General features: G+C 44.6%; 1 protein-coding gene across 1 annotated transcript; it reads right to left on the bottom strand.

Annotated features, from left to right (window-relative positions):
• Window positions 1-10,004: 10,004 nt before the first annotated feature.
• On the bottom strand, window positions 10,005-13,921 carry LOC124691456 (autophagy protein 5-like). Its single transcript, XM_047224735.1, has 8 exons — window positions 13,778-13,921; window positions 12,703-12,827; window positions 12,512-12,578; window positions 11,860-11,949; window positions 11,696-11,783; window positions 11,377-11,514; window positions 11,068-11,199; window positions 10,005-10,622 (listed from the first exon to the last, which is right to left on the bottom strand). The coding sequence occupies exons 1-8, from the start codon at window positions 13,919-13,921 to the stop codon at window positions 10,288-10,290; spliced, it is 1,119 nt and encodes a 372-aa protein (XP_047080691.1). The 3' UTR covers window positions 10,005-10,287.
• Window positions 13,922-16,734: the final 2,813 nt, after the last annotated feature.

Genomic DNA, 16,734 nt, shown 5'->3' with positions numbered 1-16,734 from the left:
TGTATTATTTTGTTTCCATGCAATTCTGAATGAGTATCTTCAGATCACGTAATTCACATGAGTATCTTCAGAAAATGTTTGAGGTTACCATCTCAATACATTACTTCGACCTCCTAAATAGCTATATGTTACTGAATATGTCATTTTTTTGTTTCATGTCTGCAGGAAACAAAATTACTCTTGAATCTGGCAGTGATTGAGCTAAGTGATATTACTTTTCCTGTAAGTTTTTCCTCTATATTTCCTTTCTGATGATTCCCTATTCATTTTCAATTCCACATTAACTAAAAGATCATAGCTTGGATTTTGGTGCTCCGCATTATATGGTCTCACTACAACTAATTGAATTTATAGTTTCTTATATTGTCTCACTCTCTGTATTTGAGTAGTGGTTTGCATGTTATTTTCCCTTTGATTGGTGTCTATGTAGTATTCAATATTAGGTTCAAAGGCATGAGCAATTTATCCATTGTTTTTTGTTGCACTTATTAAAGATGGGTACTAATAAAGCTCAGACAAGGAGTACATCCTTCATTTTTTTCACTTTTAATAAATAGAAGCATGGTATTTGGGACTTACCAACTTACCGTTAAATATGCAGGTTTCAATCTCAGGTCTATCCATCATTTTACATCAAAGCTGCTCTTTTGAAAATGATCACTCCTCCAGGTACCTTTTTGTTGGAATGTTTCTTTCCTTGTCTCTTCGGTTTGACTGCCTTTTCACTAACTTTTCTGTATTGTAGTGATAAGTTGCCTTGGATCATCCAGTTTGAGCCAATACAGGTTACACTCCAGGCCATATATTTCAGTTCCGATGTGTATTCTGGCAACAACAGTTTTTTTTTGTTTGCCATTTTCTTTCTACCAAATAGACATTGTGCAAACAAGCTTATAAATTAATGTTTGCCATTTTCCTTCTAAGCTTCTGGGTGAAACTTCTTGATGGATACTAACCCCCACTCAAGTGTGTTGATAAGATTTTCTCTATAACCTCTGACTATTGCTACTCCAGTCTATATTGGTGTGCGCTACATGGCACTACTGCTTTTCAGTATGTGGTGTTTTTTGGTTTATGAAAATCATCTGTATTCTTTAGAATTGAATTTTTAGTACATGATGTTTATGTGATTACATTTGTGCAGAGTGATTATGCCAAACTGCAAGAATTGTTAATCCCTGTACTCTTGAGCAATTAAAATAGTACTACCACTATGTTTCTTTTCACATTGACTTATCTTGGTCTTGTCATCTTTGCATTGACAGTTCTCATGTTCGGGGTGATTATGCCGAACTGCCCGTCTGCCACGACCATGGACACCGTGCAGGACAATGTCAGCCAGAAGCTGTGATGCTCCTAATCTCCCATGTAAGTCACCGCTCCTTTCATCTGCGTGAGTGTACTTGTACTATTCGTATACTCCTAATTGTTTGATAACGCGAAAATTAGAGCAAACTACTCTACATTTCTGAATCTTACAATACATATACACAATCTGTGCATAGTATATACTGTTTCGAGCTTAGTACAATAAAACCAAGTATAGTTTGACCATGCGCAGATGAATATGCGCTACTTGGGTGGCATGAAAACACCACATGACAAGGAAGGCACCAATGGCACTGTCGATGTTATGATCTGGATAACCAATTAAAAATTTGATGGGATGTGCCCTTGGGTAACTTATTTGAACCTCCTTTTGTTACCTATACCTAAATTGCTGATGGTATCTGCAAGCTTGACATCAAAGATCCGAAGCACAATATTGAGTGGACTTTTCAGAAGGTGGAGGAGGATCTGGTTACACAATGATGTAAATCGAACCCCTTCGAGCATAGCAAAGGACCTTGCCTGGTGATGTGCCCTCTCGATCTGAACAATATTATCCTTTTATTTATACGCACCACACGAGAATAGGGCTTAGCAGTGAACAGATGAAAAGATTGGCAATAAGAGAAAGATAGTAAACAACTTGAAGGGATATTGCACAAGCTGGGAGTAGTTTGCACGATGGAAATTCGTTTTTCTTAATCCACACTGTCTGCTCTTGTGTTTATGTTGTCATTTTAGATTCTGTGTCTGAAGTGATTAACTGATCATCTGTTAACCTATTCTATCCAGGTATCCGAGGTATGTATGTGTGAAGTCGCAGAGACAACATGGAAAGGTCAATAATATGAGCTTCTGGAAGCTCTAGGAGTATGATTCTCCATTTCCTTTGGAGAGCATGGCACGTGAGATGTGGTATGAAATAGTGTATAAAGGTGAAAGCACAATTGGTGACTCGAGTGTGGATTTTGTGACCGGGTGTATACGTGAGCACCCTCTAGATGCCACACGTTTTGCTTTGAGATCAGGTTCTCTTCACCCGGATCTGATGCCCTAACTTTGTCTTATCCTTATCTAATCGTCATTCCCGTGGGCTGCGGGTCCTGCGATTCTATGATTGGTAGCGCCAATCATTAGCGATACCTGGGCTGGAAATTTTTCGTGCGCCGTCTTTGGCGCCAGAGTAGAAAAAGGCGGGGGTATGGAGGAATCTTCCCAGCCGATTTTTTCCTCCCGTGACTCCTACTCCCTCCGTTTTTTAACGTAAGACATGCCCGTTTTGCCCCTTCACCACCCACTCGCTCCATTCCACCACCGCCCACTCCTCCTGCTCGCACACAGCCGCTCGCCATGCTCCACCTGCTCCTCCCATGTCGCCGCCACCATGTCTCCCTAGCGCGTGTCACCGCTGCTTCCTCTCAGTCGCGCGCGTCGCCACCCTCTCCAACTGCATCGAGGTCAACTTCAAAATGCGTTTTTCCTCCTCCGGTGGCCGGATCTGGAGCGGCGGTGCTCGATCTGAGGAGCCAAGATCAGGGCGGAGCTCCAATCTTGGTGGTGGTGGTGCGGAGCTCTCGTAGACGGAGAAGACCTCTTTCCAGATCTCGGCGAAGGCACGGAGGATGAGGTGGTGGTGGTGGTGCGGCGCCTTGAGGGACACGGACCGACGGAGAAGCTCCTGCAGCTCGTCGCCGTCCACGATCTTCGGTGGCGCCCATGTTGCTTCAGTGGTGGCATACGGACATCGGCCCCAGGCCCAGGCGAGAGCCTCCGCGGCGGCCTCCACCTCCCCACGCCCGCGCACCATCAAGTGAGGACTCACTCTCAATCGCACTCGCTCCTCCTCTCCTTTGTTGCCACCGCAAGGTGATTTGAGCCTTCGATTTGGTCGATTGCCCGAGGCTGATCAGTAGCAATTAGTGGTTGATTTTAGGAGTATTTGCTAGTTGTAGTCACTTCTGATAAATTCCCTTCTGCTGATTGAGTGCTTGCTGTGGAATTTTGGTTTGTTTCATCTTCTAAGAACTACTAAGCTCCGTCGTGGAATTGGGGAGCCTGTAGTTGCTCGTGGGAAAACCATTAGCCATCAGGTCTAGCGTCATCAACTATCAACTGTAATTTCTTGCTACAGTAGCTCATCCCTCCGTTAACTCCACTTTGTCTATGGCATGCCATCCTCTACTGCTTAGCTGCGGGTTTCTTTCTGTTACAGTTTGTTGTGAGGTGCGCTCAACCCCTGGAAGTGTCTCTTAAGTTATTATGTAATTAGGATAGTAGTTAGTAACTGATATAACAAGTCTACCAGTCACCTAATATTGAAAGTATGTATTCATTGATTCATACTAATATTTATTCCTTTTGTAGTTGTGTGAGTTCTTGCGGTGTTCGCATTCCAATACACTTACTATGTCGTTCATTCAGAGATTTACCTTTTAAAAGGAAAATCTTACCATCTGTAGCATTCTTTGAGTAAGTAAAACAATCTCAAAATATCTAATGGTGCCTCCCTTTGTTTTTGTTTGTGTTGTGACTGTATAGTGATTTGATTGAAACTCATACGTACTGAACCTTCTTTCACTTAAATATATCTTCGAGATGCTATCTACCTATAATATGTGTCAAATTTAGCATTCTTTACATTTTCCAGCTCAGCCCTAATTTACAGACGTAGCGGTCGGTTAAACCTATATGCTAAGACATCAATGGATCTATGCATAATGGCTCCTACAGATCCTTGGTTTCAGTATGAGAGCTAGCCCAAGTTTGTTTCTGTTGTTTCACGCATACACGTTTGCACTGTTTCACAATACAGCTCTTATTATCTGTGATGACAGTGAATGTCAATAGTAATGGGCCTGCAACATCTTTGTTGATGATCTTAGTAATGGAACAACTCTTAGTATCTAGTGTTGTTGTTGCACATGGAAAGGAAGGGTTTGAGGCTATTCATCTCGCATCTGGACATATAATTTGCAACGTACTTATAGTTAGTCATCTCTGACGTTTTTTATAGCTTGGAGTTGACTGAATAATTAATGATGTTGCGGATGCAGATGCATATGACGATGACTAGCTGCGGAGCTGCAGTTGTAGATCAAGACAACGAGCACAACGAGCTGCTGTGTCCGTGGCGTTGGCAGTGACGAGCACATCGAGTTGGTGATGATGCTCCCTCCGGAGACGCCGGTCGCGGCTGAGGGAAGTGGGGAATCCAAGGGGAATGGCGGCTGCAGGGGACGCCGAGGACAGGGGAGTGGCGGCTGTGCGACCTCATCCACCGCCGCCACTGCCACCTCCACTGGCGCCGCAGGAACAAAGGAGTTTGACTGGACGATGTTGTACCGAGCGCTGAATGGAGAGATCCCCTCCCTCCGCGAGGAAGCTACAGACGGCGGCGGCGGCGTACGGCGAGGGACGGCCGGGAGAAGGGCGCCAAGGAGGAATCTTGATTTCAGATCTTAGAGACTTAGGTGAGAAAGTTGAGTACTAAGTGGACTGAGGCAAAATATCGTGGTAGCATATGCAAATAATGATTAGGTGAGACTAGAGCGTGAGATGATAAGGATAAATATGTGAGATGGGCAACTGTGGCATCCGTGAGTGAGGAATCTGGATAGATGCTTGATTTGACATGTTCAGACTGTGGATGCAGAAACATTACCAGGTTGACTGCTCATCTTGTCCTACCTCTCTATGTGCGGTTGTATATAAAATAGATAGATGTATACTGCTCATCTTCTCCCACCTCTTCTGAAACGAGCTGGAGGTAGTGTTCATCTTCTCCAACCTCTGGTAATGTTTTGTAAAAACGAGTAAACGGCTATGCTCGAGCGAGAAAAGGAGTTTCTTTCTTGCTGTGTGCGAGGGGAGTGAAAAAGAATACCTCTAAACTATGACTGGCTACTTCACGAGATTAAAAACTTTGTACTGCATGTTTGGAATGCTGGTGTATAGCTTAACAAGAATTTGAACTTTGTACTGTATGTTCGGAATGCTGGTGTACAACTTAACAAGAATTTGAACTTTGTACTGCATGTTTGGAAAATGAGACCGTGTAATAGAAACCAATGTTTAAAGTTAAAAAAAGAGTATGGGTCCCAATGTTTAAATTCAAAAAATGTGGGGCCAGTTTGTGGGTCCCCAAATTTGAATTCAAAAGTAGGGCCTGCATAAATAGTGCGCATGTGGGTCCACTTTTTTGAATTCAAATGTGGGTCCCATCTGATTTTGGTTGTGGGTTAAGTCATAATGTGCATGGCTAACCGGGATATGGGGATAACCATAGATATCTAATCATGACACGTGTCGACCAATGGATGCGTGCTCACGTATACACCCGGTCACCAGGCTTCTTTTGTTGGTGACTCGGTGATTTTTCTACAAAGCTTATCTTTCTTGCTTGCAGGCAGGGAATTCTGAACAAGCAAGAGATATCAGATGTAACGGGAAGGTTGTGTGCTCCAGTGTAGGCGTCCAGGCTGCTGATAAGCTCCCCAACCTATCATTTCCCAGTTGACATAAAGACTGGGCAAATCCAAAGCAACCTTGGATGAAGGCTAATGTGTATGAGGCTTTTCATTCTAAAAGTGGAAGCAGCACACCCGCCGTCGTCATCTGAAACCAAACATGTGAAGTTCTAATGTATGTAGCTGAAAAAATTCCCAACTACTACGATGCCCTGGGGCGGGGTGAAGATAGAGCATCTATTGTTGGCCTTAACATCCTCCTTTTTGGACCCTGTCGTCCTGCGAGGAAAAGAAATGTTATGTATACGATAGATCAACCATCTTAAAATATCTTTTGAGAATTTTGCTGCTTCCAAATTTGAAGAGAATGTATTTCATCCCCTGATTTTCTTGTTAACTTTATTGTAACAGACAATGTATACTCAGCTACCCGTCAGTGATTAAGATATTCTCTCCCCGACAGAAAAAACCGAGATCGTATTGCTCAATGGATGCAATGGTTGTGATGCAATCATTTGATTGAAATGCAATGGTTGAAAACATATTTTTTAACGGTGCTTGCATATCTTTCTTTCTATATATGCGATTATTTATGTACATTTTATGTTTATAAGTAAGACATACCTGAACCACTTATTGGAGTAATTTCAAGAATCAATCTTATAGAAATAGGGCCGTTAGCCGTAGCAACGCACGGGCATTCAACTAGTTTTAGTATACGCGGGGTATTAGAAAAGATTTTTTTATTTTAGCTCTTTAGAGAATAACCCGCTCGTTTATAATTGACCATAGCAACCATCCTCCCTTGTGAACCAAAATCTGAATGTGCAACATTCTCTCTAGAAGTGCGGGGGTCGGGGTCGTTGGAGCGGTGTGGCTGTCAGCGAAGAACGGAGAAGAAGAAGAACACATCGAAGTGCTTCCCGGCGCGCAAAGCCCCTACCTAGCGCTCCAACTGTCGGGGTTTTGATTTCCGGTCATAAATTCGTATGTAGGTGGGGGACTTGTGGCAACGATTCGATGGGGTAAAACCTCACGCACACAAGAGATATACATGTTCAAGCCCCAGGAATAGATCACCGGTAACAACCCTACTTCCTGGTGGAGTCGATGAGATTAATATGTGTGAGGTGCTGGTAAAATGTGAGGTGCTACCGGCTTCTGGTGGAAAGTCAGTTAGCGCCTATTCTCCCCGGTTGGGTAAGAACAGTGTATGATCGCATCGCCTCGTTATCTCCGAGTGCGAGAGAGGGATGAACTGGGCTTAGTTCGCCATGGTTCCTTAGGTTTGTAGTTTCTTGGTCTGGTTTTTCTGTGGCGTGTGCTTGGATTGGTTTGGCTTGGCTTGGCTTGGCTTGGCTTGGCTTGGCTTGGTCCTCTCCCTAGTGGTAGAGGTGCCTATTTATACTTAGAGGGGGTGGCATGTTCTCTGAAGGAGAATGGTCCACGTCTTTCTTTGTACGACGTGGGGGACTCCACTATGAGACCCCATACTGAGAACACTTTCCGTACACCCGGACTTGCCGCGCACTGTTCCGGTGTCATAGTGAAGGTCAAACTCTGAGGTACAAGCACATACATGGGAGTTCGGGATGTTAGGAACTGATGTAGGTGCGATCTCCTTTTTCGTCACCCTTACGTGACCAAGCGTCACACTTACGTGGTTGAATTGTCCTGTCGCGCAACTGCCCTTGGTGACGTAGGCAGTGGCGTGGACGAGGGAAGCCAGCGTGGATTCACGTAAGGGTGACGAGGGTCCGACTTATTGCCCAACTTTGTCGGGCTGCGACCAAAGAAGATCTTAGCCTCATGCTAAGGTCTTTCCTAGATATATTCTTGTTTTTATTTTGCTAGGCCGCGTTTGTGTGAGGGAAAAACTTGTGGGATACGAACAGTTGGGTCACTAACTTTTGCAACATCATCACACATTTCTTCCAACAAGCTATTTCAGGCATACCAATCACAATAATATAATACCAATGCAGCAAAAAAATGTTGGTGCAACAAATCTCCATTGGTCAAAGCCAAAAATCACCACATGTATGCAACATGGATTTCAATGCTTGCGGCAGCACAAAAAAACATTTGCAACATGAAGGCAACATTTGCAATGTACACCAAGAATCATTGATGCCTCATGTCCGTGTGTTTGCAGCAAAACACACACAGTTGCAACATGTCAAAAAATACATATGCGGCATCAAAAATCAAAGACCTTCATCTCCAGACCTCAGATCTCGTTGTTCGAGCTCACTAGTGACAAAGCTGGCTCACCAAGAATACACCACGAAGGCAACATTACAAACATACACCAAGAATCACTGCTGCCTCACGTCAGGGTGTTCGCAGCAAAACACACATAGAGTGCAACATGTCAAAAAATACATATGTGGCATCGAAAATCAAAGACCTTTTTTATAGACCCCGGATTTCACCGTCGAGCTCACCGACGAATCTCGCTCACAAAGAATACACCAAGAAGGCAACATTTGCAAATACGCCAGGAAACGTTGCTACCTCACGTCCGTGTGTTTGCAACAAAACAAACATAAAGTTGCAACATGTCAAAAAATACATTTGGGACATTGAAAATCAAAGACCTTCATCTCTAGACCCGGATCTCGCTGGCCGAGCTCACCAGCAACAAATGCTCACCAGAGCCTCTTGAGTGCCGCATCCAGCGATCTTAGACTCGTTCCACTTGGTCCACCATCTCTCCCAGGCTCAACTCGGTGGGTAATCTCAAATTTGAGTTGCATCATGGTTGCTTTTACGGTACACAACCTTTGTGGTTTCCCTCGCCTATGTCAATGGAGAAAAACAGGTTGGGAGAAGGGAGTCCGGCTAAGTGACGAATCGATGGAGGGAGTGAGCAGCGAAGCAACCCCCTTGCAGTACATTGTGGGAGACGGGTTGCAAGGGAGCAGTTCCCTGGATGCAGCATTGAGACCCAGCCGACCAATTCGCTAAAAAAAATTGTAGGACTATTTTTTTTTTTAGGAAAAGGATCCCATTGCCCCGCCCATCAAATCGTCATCTGATCAGCCAGATAATGGCCTTTTTTTTACAATCAGCCGGATAATGGCCTAATGGGATCAATTTCCAATACTAGCTTTTCAGATTGACAGATAAAGCACCTGGTTTCAGAGGTTGATATATAACTTTAGTGTATATATATAACATTATAATGCATGGAAAAGTGCTCCGTGGTGCAGCTCAGCTCTTCACCTCCGCGTGGTGCGGGCGGTGCTGGTGGAGCGCGCTAGGCTCTTCGGTCTGGCTTTGGGGTTGGCGGTGGCTCCTGTGCGACGGTGGCGCTGTTGCCGCACAGGAGGTGTGTGTCCGTGGGGTGCGGGCTGGCGGCGCTTCGGTCTCCGTCTTGCTGTCCGGCCGCGTGGGGAAGTGGATGGTCGATTGCTCCGGGCGAAAGTCTGACCGCGCGGCGTCCGCGGATGTCGTCGTCCTCCTTGGGGGGCGGTTGTGGAGCTCTCTGACATTCGCTCACCTCGGGTTCACGGCTCCGGGTGAAAGCCTAGATCCCGCTTTGTGGGATCGGACGACGACGTTGTTCCATCAACGTTTCCCCTCTTGAGGGCGTCGTCTTGAAGCCGGTGATCCTCTTCGCGTGCCCCGACGGGCTGGACACACACGACATCTAGGTTGGCAGGAGGTCAATCAGAGATGCAGGCGTTTCCGGGTGGAGGCTTGTGAGGCAATGACTTTGGTGATGACCAAGGTTTGGTAGCGGCAGATCGTGTTAGTCGGCTCTGTTCCGGCGTGTCCGAGTGTCTTCGTGTTGGCCTTCTCTTGATGTGAAGTCGAAGCTGCCTCGGCGGTGCACGATGACCTTCAGGGGGCAGTCCGACGGTGAAGCTCCTATTCGGCGCGGGTCTTGCGCATCTCCTCTCCAGGGCTCGTCTTCGACGTCAGAGCTGCCGGCCTCTTCTCGAAGAGCCATCTGTTTGGCATAGGCCGACTTGAGCTTCACGTTTGTGTAGCTTCTGTGGGTAGCCAGGGTGGCTAGGTGTGACCCTCGCGGTGACGTGTGGGTGGTTGAGGGTGTGGGCTTAGCCCGGTTGTTGTAGGTTTTCGCCCGGTTTTCTCCTAAAACTGGGCACTTTCTGCTTAATTAATGGATGAGGCAAAGCTTTTGCCTCCGTTTCAAAAAAAAAAAAAAAAAAAAGTGCTCCTTCCTAACTTCCCTCAGCATGAATCTCAAAACAAACATCCTTCCATCAATCACCAATGGATCTTACATCCACATACCGAAATGATAAGGATTTTACCATCTGTACAAACGAAGAAAAACACCTTAGTACAGTCTAACCAAAGAACACAAGACAACCAGTCCATCCCAGGTCCGGGAGGCACTCCCCTAAGGTATGTCTAACCTTTCATCTACAGCCCCAGTTTTCAGAGACAAGCAGGCCATCCCAGGTCCGGGAGGCACTCCCCTAAGGTATCTCTAACCTTTCATCTACAGTCCCAGTTTTCAGATTCCTGCACCAACATACACACAGACATGGAGGTAGCATTCGGGGTTCTTGAGGTAGTTGGCCATCCAGAGGAACGGTACGTCCATGTTGTTTTGGAGATCGATACCTTGCACCCTCACCAGCTTCACCTCAGTGGCGTTCTTGGTCAAATCAGCCCCTCGCTGGCTTGCTGGAGCTGGGTCTCTGTCACGAGGAGTCCTTGGAGTGGTGTCTGAATCGTCAGGTGGCGAGTCTGCTATCTCCACAGGTTGAGTGTCAGCGGCGGGCTTCGAGCTGAAGAACTCTGGTAGCAACGTTTCCAAAGCACGTGCCAGGGTGATGTAGCTTTTACCTGCGAAACAGAGCGAATTGAAGAAAATTAAGTGTCGCAGCTCCATAGAACATCATGATTCATGAAACACAGGATGTGAACAGCCAACAATTGGTAAGAAACATCATACTAGTATATATTGCAATGTGTAGTTTGTAACGTTTCAGGGGTCATTAAAATACAAAGGAAAATCTTGTTTACAATGGCCTTCTTGAAATATTTTTCAAAGAAGAGAGTTAAGTTGCATCCCTGTACCACTTTTCAGGGGAAAGGCAGAAAAGATGAAAGCAAAATAGAGCATATCACTGCTGCAAGTTTGGTAATTACAATTTCTAGCTAGAGGCAGATGAACACCCTCAACGCGTGCAAATGATAGTGTGCACCGCAATCATTAACAAGATAGTATCACAAAATTTATGTACATGCACTCAACGATAACATAATTGTTCACGACAGAGCTACATACCTTCTTCCTTCCGGATCTCGAATGGCCGGTTTATATAGGATACACTTTCCCAGTCACTGACAGCTATTGCATCCTCTAAATACTCAAGGTCTTCTTGAACTCTGCGCACGTATAATCGAACAGGGACCCTGCCTAACCAGGTATTAATCGATAAGAGCTATTAGAGCAGATAGAGATTTCTTAACGTGACACGAATCCATTATTGTATAACTTGAATATAATGCATCGGTTAACTATTATATGAAAAATTCCGGTCCGGAAATGTTCAAGTAAAAATAACATAGAAAATTTTGATGCAAAAGAATGTACATGGTCTGACAGATCCAGGAGATTCAGGCTCATCAGAACCTTGTTGACGCTCTGCTGAGGAAGTTGCTACTGACCAATCCTCTTCAAACAGTCCAAGCTTAAGCCTGGTGGAGATATTCGTATAACTATCCATGTCACCTGAATAATACATTTGTAGTCAGAGAGAAGATATTCCATGTATCAAAGAATGGATCATCGACAGCTAGTAGAACTAGTCAACTACTGGTAGTTAGAGGGTGTGATGCCCCAATTTCTGAGCAACCATCATATCAGGCTCATGAGACCCACTATAAAAGTATATAGTTTCTGGAGAGCATACCTTTCCTTACGGATTCCCACATAGCAGCTTGATCAGCTTGGGACATATTCATCACATTCTTACTGTTCCCAGTTATGATAAAGGCAGCCTGTACAAGACAAAAGATTACAGTATTGTTTGAGATGGGAAGAAGGGATTGGGTGACACTAGTTCTCGAAACAAACCTCTTTCAGGGAATTGTTGTAGCTCCACTTCACACTATCTTCACCTTCACATGGTGATAATATTTCTGCAGGATATCCCCTAAAATGAACCTACAAATTCATGCATAAGTTGTGTGGGGACAGCAAACAACTGGAACATTCAACAGAGGAAACCACATTCGAGCAGAATAGCATATCTCTAATAATATCTCCAACAAACTGAGATGTTAACACAAAATGTACATGAGTGATCAAAAGGTTTGTACTAATCCCCCATCCACTTTATGCATAAGTTTGTGGATAGAGCCAACTGGAACATGTTGCCAAGAAAACCACATAGAGCTCTCATGTTATCAGAAACTTTAACTATTGTAGATATAAAATAAAAAAAAGTGTAATAGTGTACCCTGTTAGAATAAAGCACTGTAAACCTGAAATCTACTTTACTAAGGCTCCCTTCATGTGCTGATGCACTGGTGATTGCAATAAGCCAGGGCTTACAACGTTTGCAGCATGCATATAAAGCTTTTTGCACCGATCTGACTGGCTCTTCACTGAGCTGAATCGCTAACTTAAGTAACTAGATCAAAAAAGGGACATTTGATAGCAAACATGTAAATATTTACAGCAAACCAAAATATTTAACAACAAATATGCAAGATTATAGCCTTACTATTAGATTCCATGGCCTCTCAGGCTCTGCACAAAGAAGGTCGAAAAGAACTCCAATGGGTATGTACCTAACAGTGCAATAATAAAAAGAGCAGCCAGCAATTAAAACTAAGAGCAATAACAACAGGTTCTCAAGATACAATAAGGCAATTGACAATCATTTATATTGGTAAGCTGAGAGCATATTGTTACCATTTTAAAGGCAGTCCTTTGTATTCAAACCAAACGGTATCAACGCCTGGCGGGAGTGTGCTGCTGAAATGAGCCTTTATAATGGGCACCAGCAGAGGCAAGTACCCAATCCTTGGCCCTAAAGTCTGTTCAAGGAAAAATAAAGCTCCATAACTGAAACGAACGACAAGATGATGACGTATTGCAAATAATAGTCCAATCATCATGTCTCTTAACGAGTTGGAGATCAGAGAACACTCGCAGGGAAAGGAAGACACACCCTTTCAAATTATAAATAACAACAAAATAAATAAGCAATCAAATATAGCATGTTCTGACACTTTGCAGAGGTATAGCTTGTATTATTATTTTTGCACTTCGAGGATAAGAAAAAAGAACAAAAAGCATGTTCTGACACTTTGCAGATAAGTTGCCAACAGAACAGACAAGCAATTTTCTCCCATATGACTACCGTCTTGGATTTCAATCTAAGAACACAAATCAATGCGAAAGTGAAACACAAGAATTAATTGTGTTCTCACAGCTGTGCGCTGAATTTTGTATACATATCATCATCATATCAAACATATATTGACTTTATTTTGTGTGTGGGTGTGGGCATGTCGGCGGGCAACAAATTTAGCTTCTTACATAAACGAGATGTGGGATATACTAGATTAGACCTTGTAAGCTCTGAGTCTGTCTGAGAGCTTCATGTTCATGACGAACCAGGAGCAGAATCAACTCCATTCATATGTCCATGTCACGACTCATACCTTGCTAAACTAATCACATCGCAAATTGTGTCAGTGTTTCTCTTAAAATTATTTGGGGACAAGCAGACGGAGCTCCCACTAGTCCAGAAGACCTTCGAGAATCTTGAGCAAGGGTCTGATTAAGAGTCTGCGAACCCTAAAACAGCAGGCAATCTGAGGTACGAGCCCCTAAGATCGTAATTGCGATATCGGCAGGAAAGAATTTGACAATCCTGCGCTCGGCGTCAGCAAAACTCCTAGCTAGATTCGGAGGAACTTAGGGCGGCGCGCGCCATCAACCGAGAGGCGCGGAGGGGGAGCGAAGAGGGTGGCCGCGTTACCAGGAAGGGCGGGGGCGGCGGGAGCGCGGTGACGTCGGCGTCGTGGAGGTGGACGTGCAGCGGTATGGCGCCGCCCCAGACCCGCCGCGCCGCCTCCGCCGACCACGCCGTCGCGTCGCCGACGTCGCGCGCCGACGCCGCCATTGCCGCCGGCGCGTAGATCTCGGTCGGTCGGTCGGTGGTGGAGCGAGCTCGCCGGCGAGAGGCACGACGCTAAATCTGCTTCCTTTTGTGCTTCCGCTGCTGCTGCTAACTTGTTTTGATTGCTTGCAGAGTCGGACAAAGGGTTTCTTTCACCTTTGTTGACGCTGTTGGAGTCAGATTCCAAATACTGAATTCTTAGGAAAACTGAATTCCAATACATCTAATTTCAGTCTAATTTCTCATCACAAGTGAACCTCCTTCAAATATAACAACCTCCGCTTCAGAAATAATGATTCAATTTTATTTAGGTCTAGATATAACCGTATCTAGATAAATCTGATTTACTTATTTTTCTTTCTTTTACTAAAGTTCCGGATACCAATTTGGAACCCTGACATATTCTTCAACTGGTTCCTTGTCAACTTTTAGATTCACATCCCTGATCTCTGTAAGCCTATCCTACCCTGCTGCGAGCATGGCTTCTCCTTTAGCGCGTCTCACTTGAAGCCTTGGGCGTCACATGTTTTTTAGGCCTTAGTCGATGGATCCTTCGCCTCGGCACCATCATTCATGAGCTCCATGCAGCATTTCTCTCGTATTAATTTCCCGAGACACCACATTCTACTTCATCATCCTCGTTTGCTCATGGCACACATGGAAGTGTTGAAATAGCATCACCTTCAACCGTAAGAAGTCCTAGGGCAAAATCAATGCTTAGATCTCTTGCCCTGGCACAACGTTATATGACCCAACAAAAAAAAGGAACATGTGCGTTCTATATCCAAAGATCACTTCAGCAAAATTTGGGCGTACTAGGACTATGCTCTCCCACTCTATGTGTGTCATATAAAATCGATAGAAGGATAATATGTATGATAGGTAGTGTCTTAAGTTACCCTACATGAAGAACTGTCACTAAACACGAAAACGTAAAATGGCAACTGGTAGTCCATCTGTTAACCAAGAATGTAAATCTTAGGAGTCATTTTTACTAGACACTTTTTTATCTTCTTTTATTATATCAACAAATATCTTAGATGGCAAAGGGGACAAAAGGGTCTGCAGATAACCGCTAGATCCTCCTTCGTGGCACGGTTCACACCTTGCCATCAGTTGAATCCCCATCACGTTGTCGGAGTCAACTTAGGGCATGTACATCGCAGAGCGCTTGGATAGACGCTTAAGAGATAAACGATAAATACCACAAAACAGGATTATTAGCTAAGCGTCTGGATTCCTAGCGCAGCTGCTTGTTTGAGGCGGTAGCTTGAACAGAAAGAGATAGTAGTGCGGCTGGAAAAGGCCTTAGCGTCCGGCTCAACTTTTAGCGTCGACGTACTTTTAGCGTCGACGTATAGCAGAATCCTCAGGGGTGGGATTAAGGCAAAACTACCAGGAAATATATCCTAACGCCTGGAGATAGCGGCAGCGTGTTAGATGCCCTTACACGAAGATTCTTGTAACAAAACAAAGTCGCTAGCCAAAAGGTTATAACGAAAAATAGCATGATTTGAAAATATACTTAGTATATTTTCTCCATTTTGCATCGATCAATTTTAGGGAAAAAAAAAGTGACCACAACCACATACTCCTCGTGGACTTTTTTGGCCGACCGGCCTGGTGAGTCTGGGGAATTTTATTTTTTGCCCCACTTTACTTTGTACTTATATGATTTGCCCTTCTTTACTTTGATCTTACTTTTTTGCCACTCTTTACTTTGCCCATTTATGATTTGCCCTTCTAAATTATTTTCGTTACTTTCCAGTATTTAGCAAAAAAACTGCAAGACAAAATTGCCCCGGGCTGCATACTCGTCGGAAACAAATCTGGCCCCCTTTTCTCCCCTGTTCTGAACCGTGAACGGAGTGGAAGAACCCTAGCTTGTTGTGCGACGGCGCCGGAGGGAGAGAAGGAAGGACGTCGGCCGTGGGTCCAGCCCGCCCATCCAGCAGAGCAGCAGAGGATGAGCACGGACTTCGTGGGCAGGCCGAGATCCATGGTGAGGTCAAGGTCAGCGGCGGTGCGCGCCTAGGAAGCACAGATACGGCGATACGTATCCGATACGTGATACGGGGATACCGCGATACGACATTTTCCCAAAAATGGAGATACGGGGATACGTTCATATATATAGAAACTAAAGATTTTTCATAGGGTAAATGGATGATAACATGGTCCAAAAGATCACAAATCACTTAATCAGTTCACAAAATGAGCGCATATAAATAAGATTCAAAGCATAAACTTAAATAGTTCACTCCTCCATGACTTCAGTTGCAGCATCCTCTATGTCTAGTACTCCAATATCATGCAACAAAGCTTCCAATTTTGGTTCATCTAGCGAGAACTCAGCTTGCTGGAGGAAATCTGCACCACCAACAAATAGTTCATAGCTATCTCCTCCTATGTCCCAGAATTTTGATGGGCCAGATTCATACTCCGGTGATCTCATGGATATAAGGCGGAAGTTTCGATGCACACAAACTAAGTCCTCTGCACGTGTAGGGAAGGGGACTACAGCTAGCCATTGCTGATCTGAATGAGGAAGGAAGAAAACCAGAGATCAATCCATGGAGCAGGAGTGCTAGGCTGTAGGGGAGGGGACTAGGAGATGGAGCATTCTGCCTTCCCAGGGAGGGCTCGCAGTGTTTCCCGTACCCCCTCCAGTATCCCTTCGGTATCCTTCAAGTATCAGTGATCTTTTTTCTTTTTTTTAATTCGAAAATCACGGAATACGTATGGGATACGTATCGGGCAGTATCCGGGAAGTATCCTGTATCTGAGCAGTATCCGATACCGGTACGGCAGAAAAG

Source organism: Lolium rigidum, chromosome 2 (genome assembly GCF_022539505.1).
Source record: "Lolium rigidum isolate FL_2022 chromosome 2, APGP_CSIRO_Lrig_0.1, whole genome shotgun sequence".
In the NCBI taxonomy this organism is placed as follows: domain Eukaryota; kingdom Viridiplantae; phylum Streptophyta; class Magnoliopsida; order Poales; family Poaceae; genus Lolium; species Lolium rigidum.
This window is presented reverse-complemented; position numbering and strand designations above follow the sequence as displayed.

Coding starts and splice junctions, on each gene's coding strand:
- LOC124691456 (XM_047224735.1), bottom strand. CDS start 13,921: ATGGCGGCGTCGGCGCGCGACGTCGGCGACGCGACGGCGTGGTCGGCG. Junction 12,828..13,777: donor CGCCGCCCCCGCCCTTCCTG/GTAACGCGGCCA, acceptor TTCCTTGAACAG/ACTTTAGGGCCAAGGATTGG. Junction 10,623..11,067: donor CGAGATCCGGAAGGAAGAAG/GTATGTAGCTCT, acceptor TCTGTTTCGCAG/GTAAAAGCTACATCACCCTG.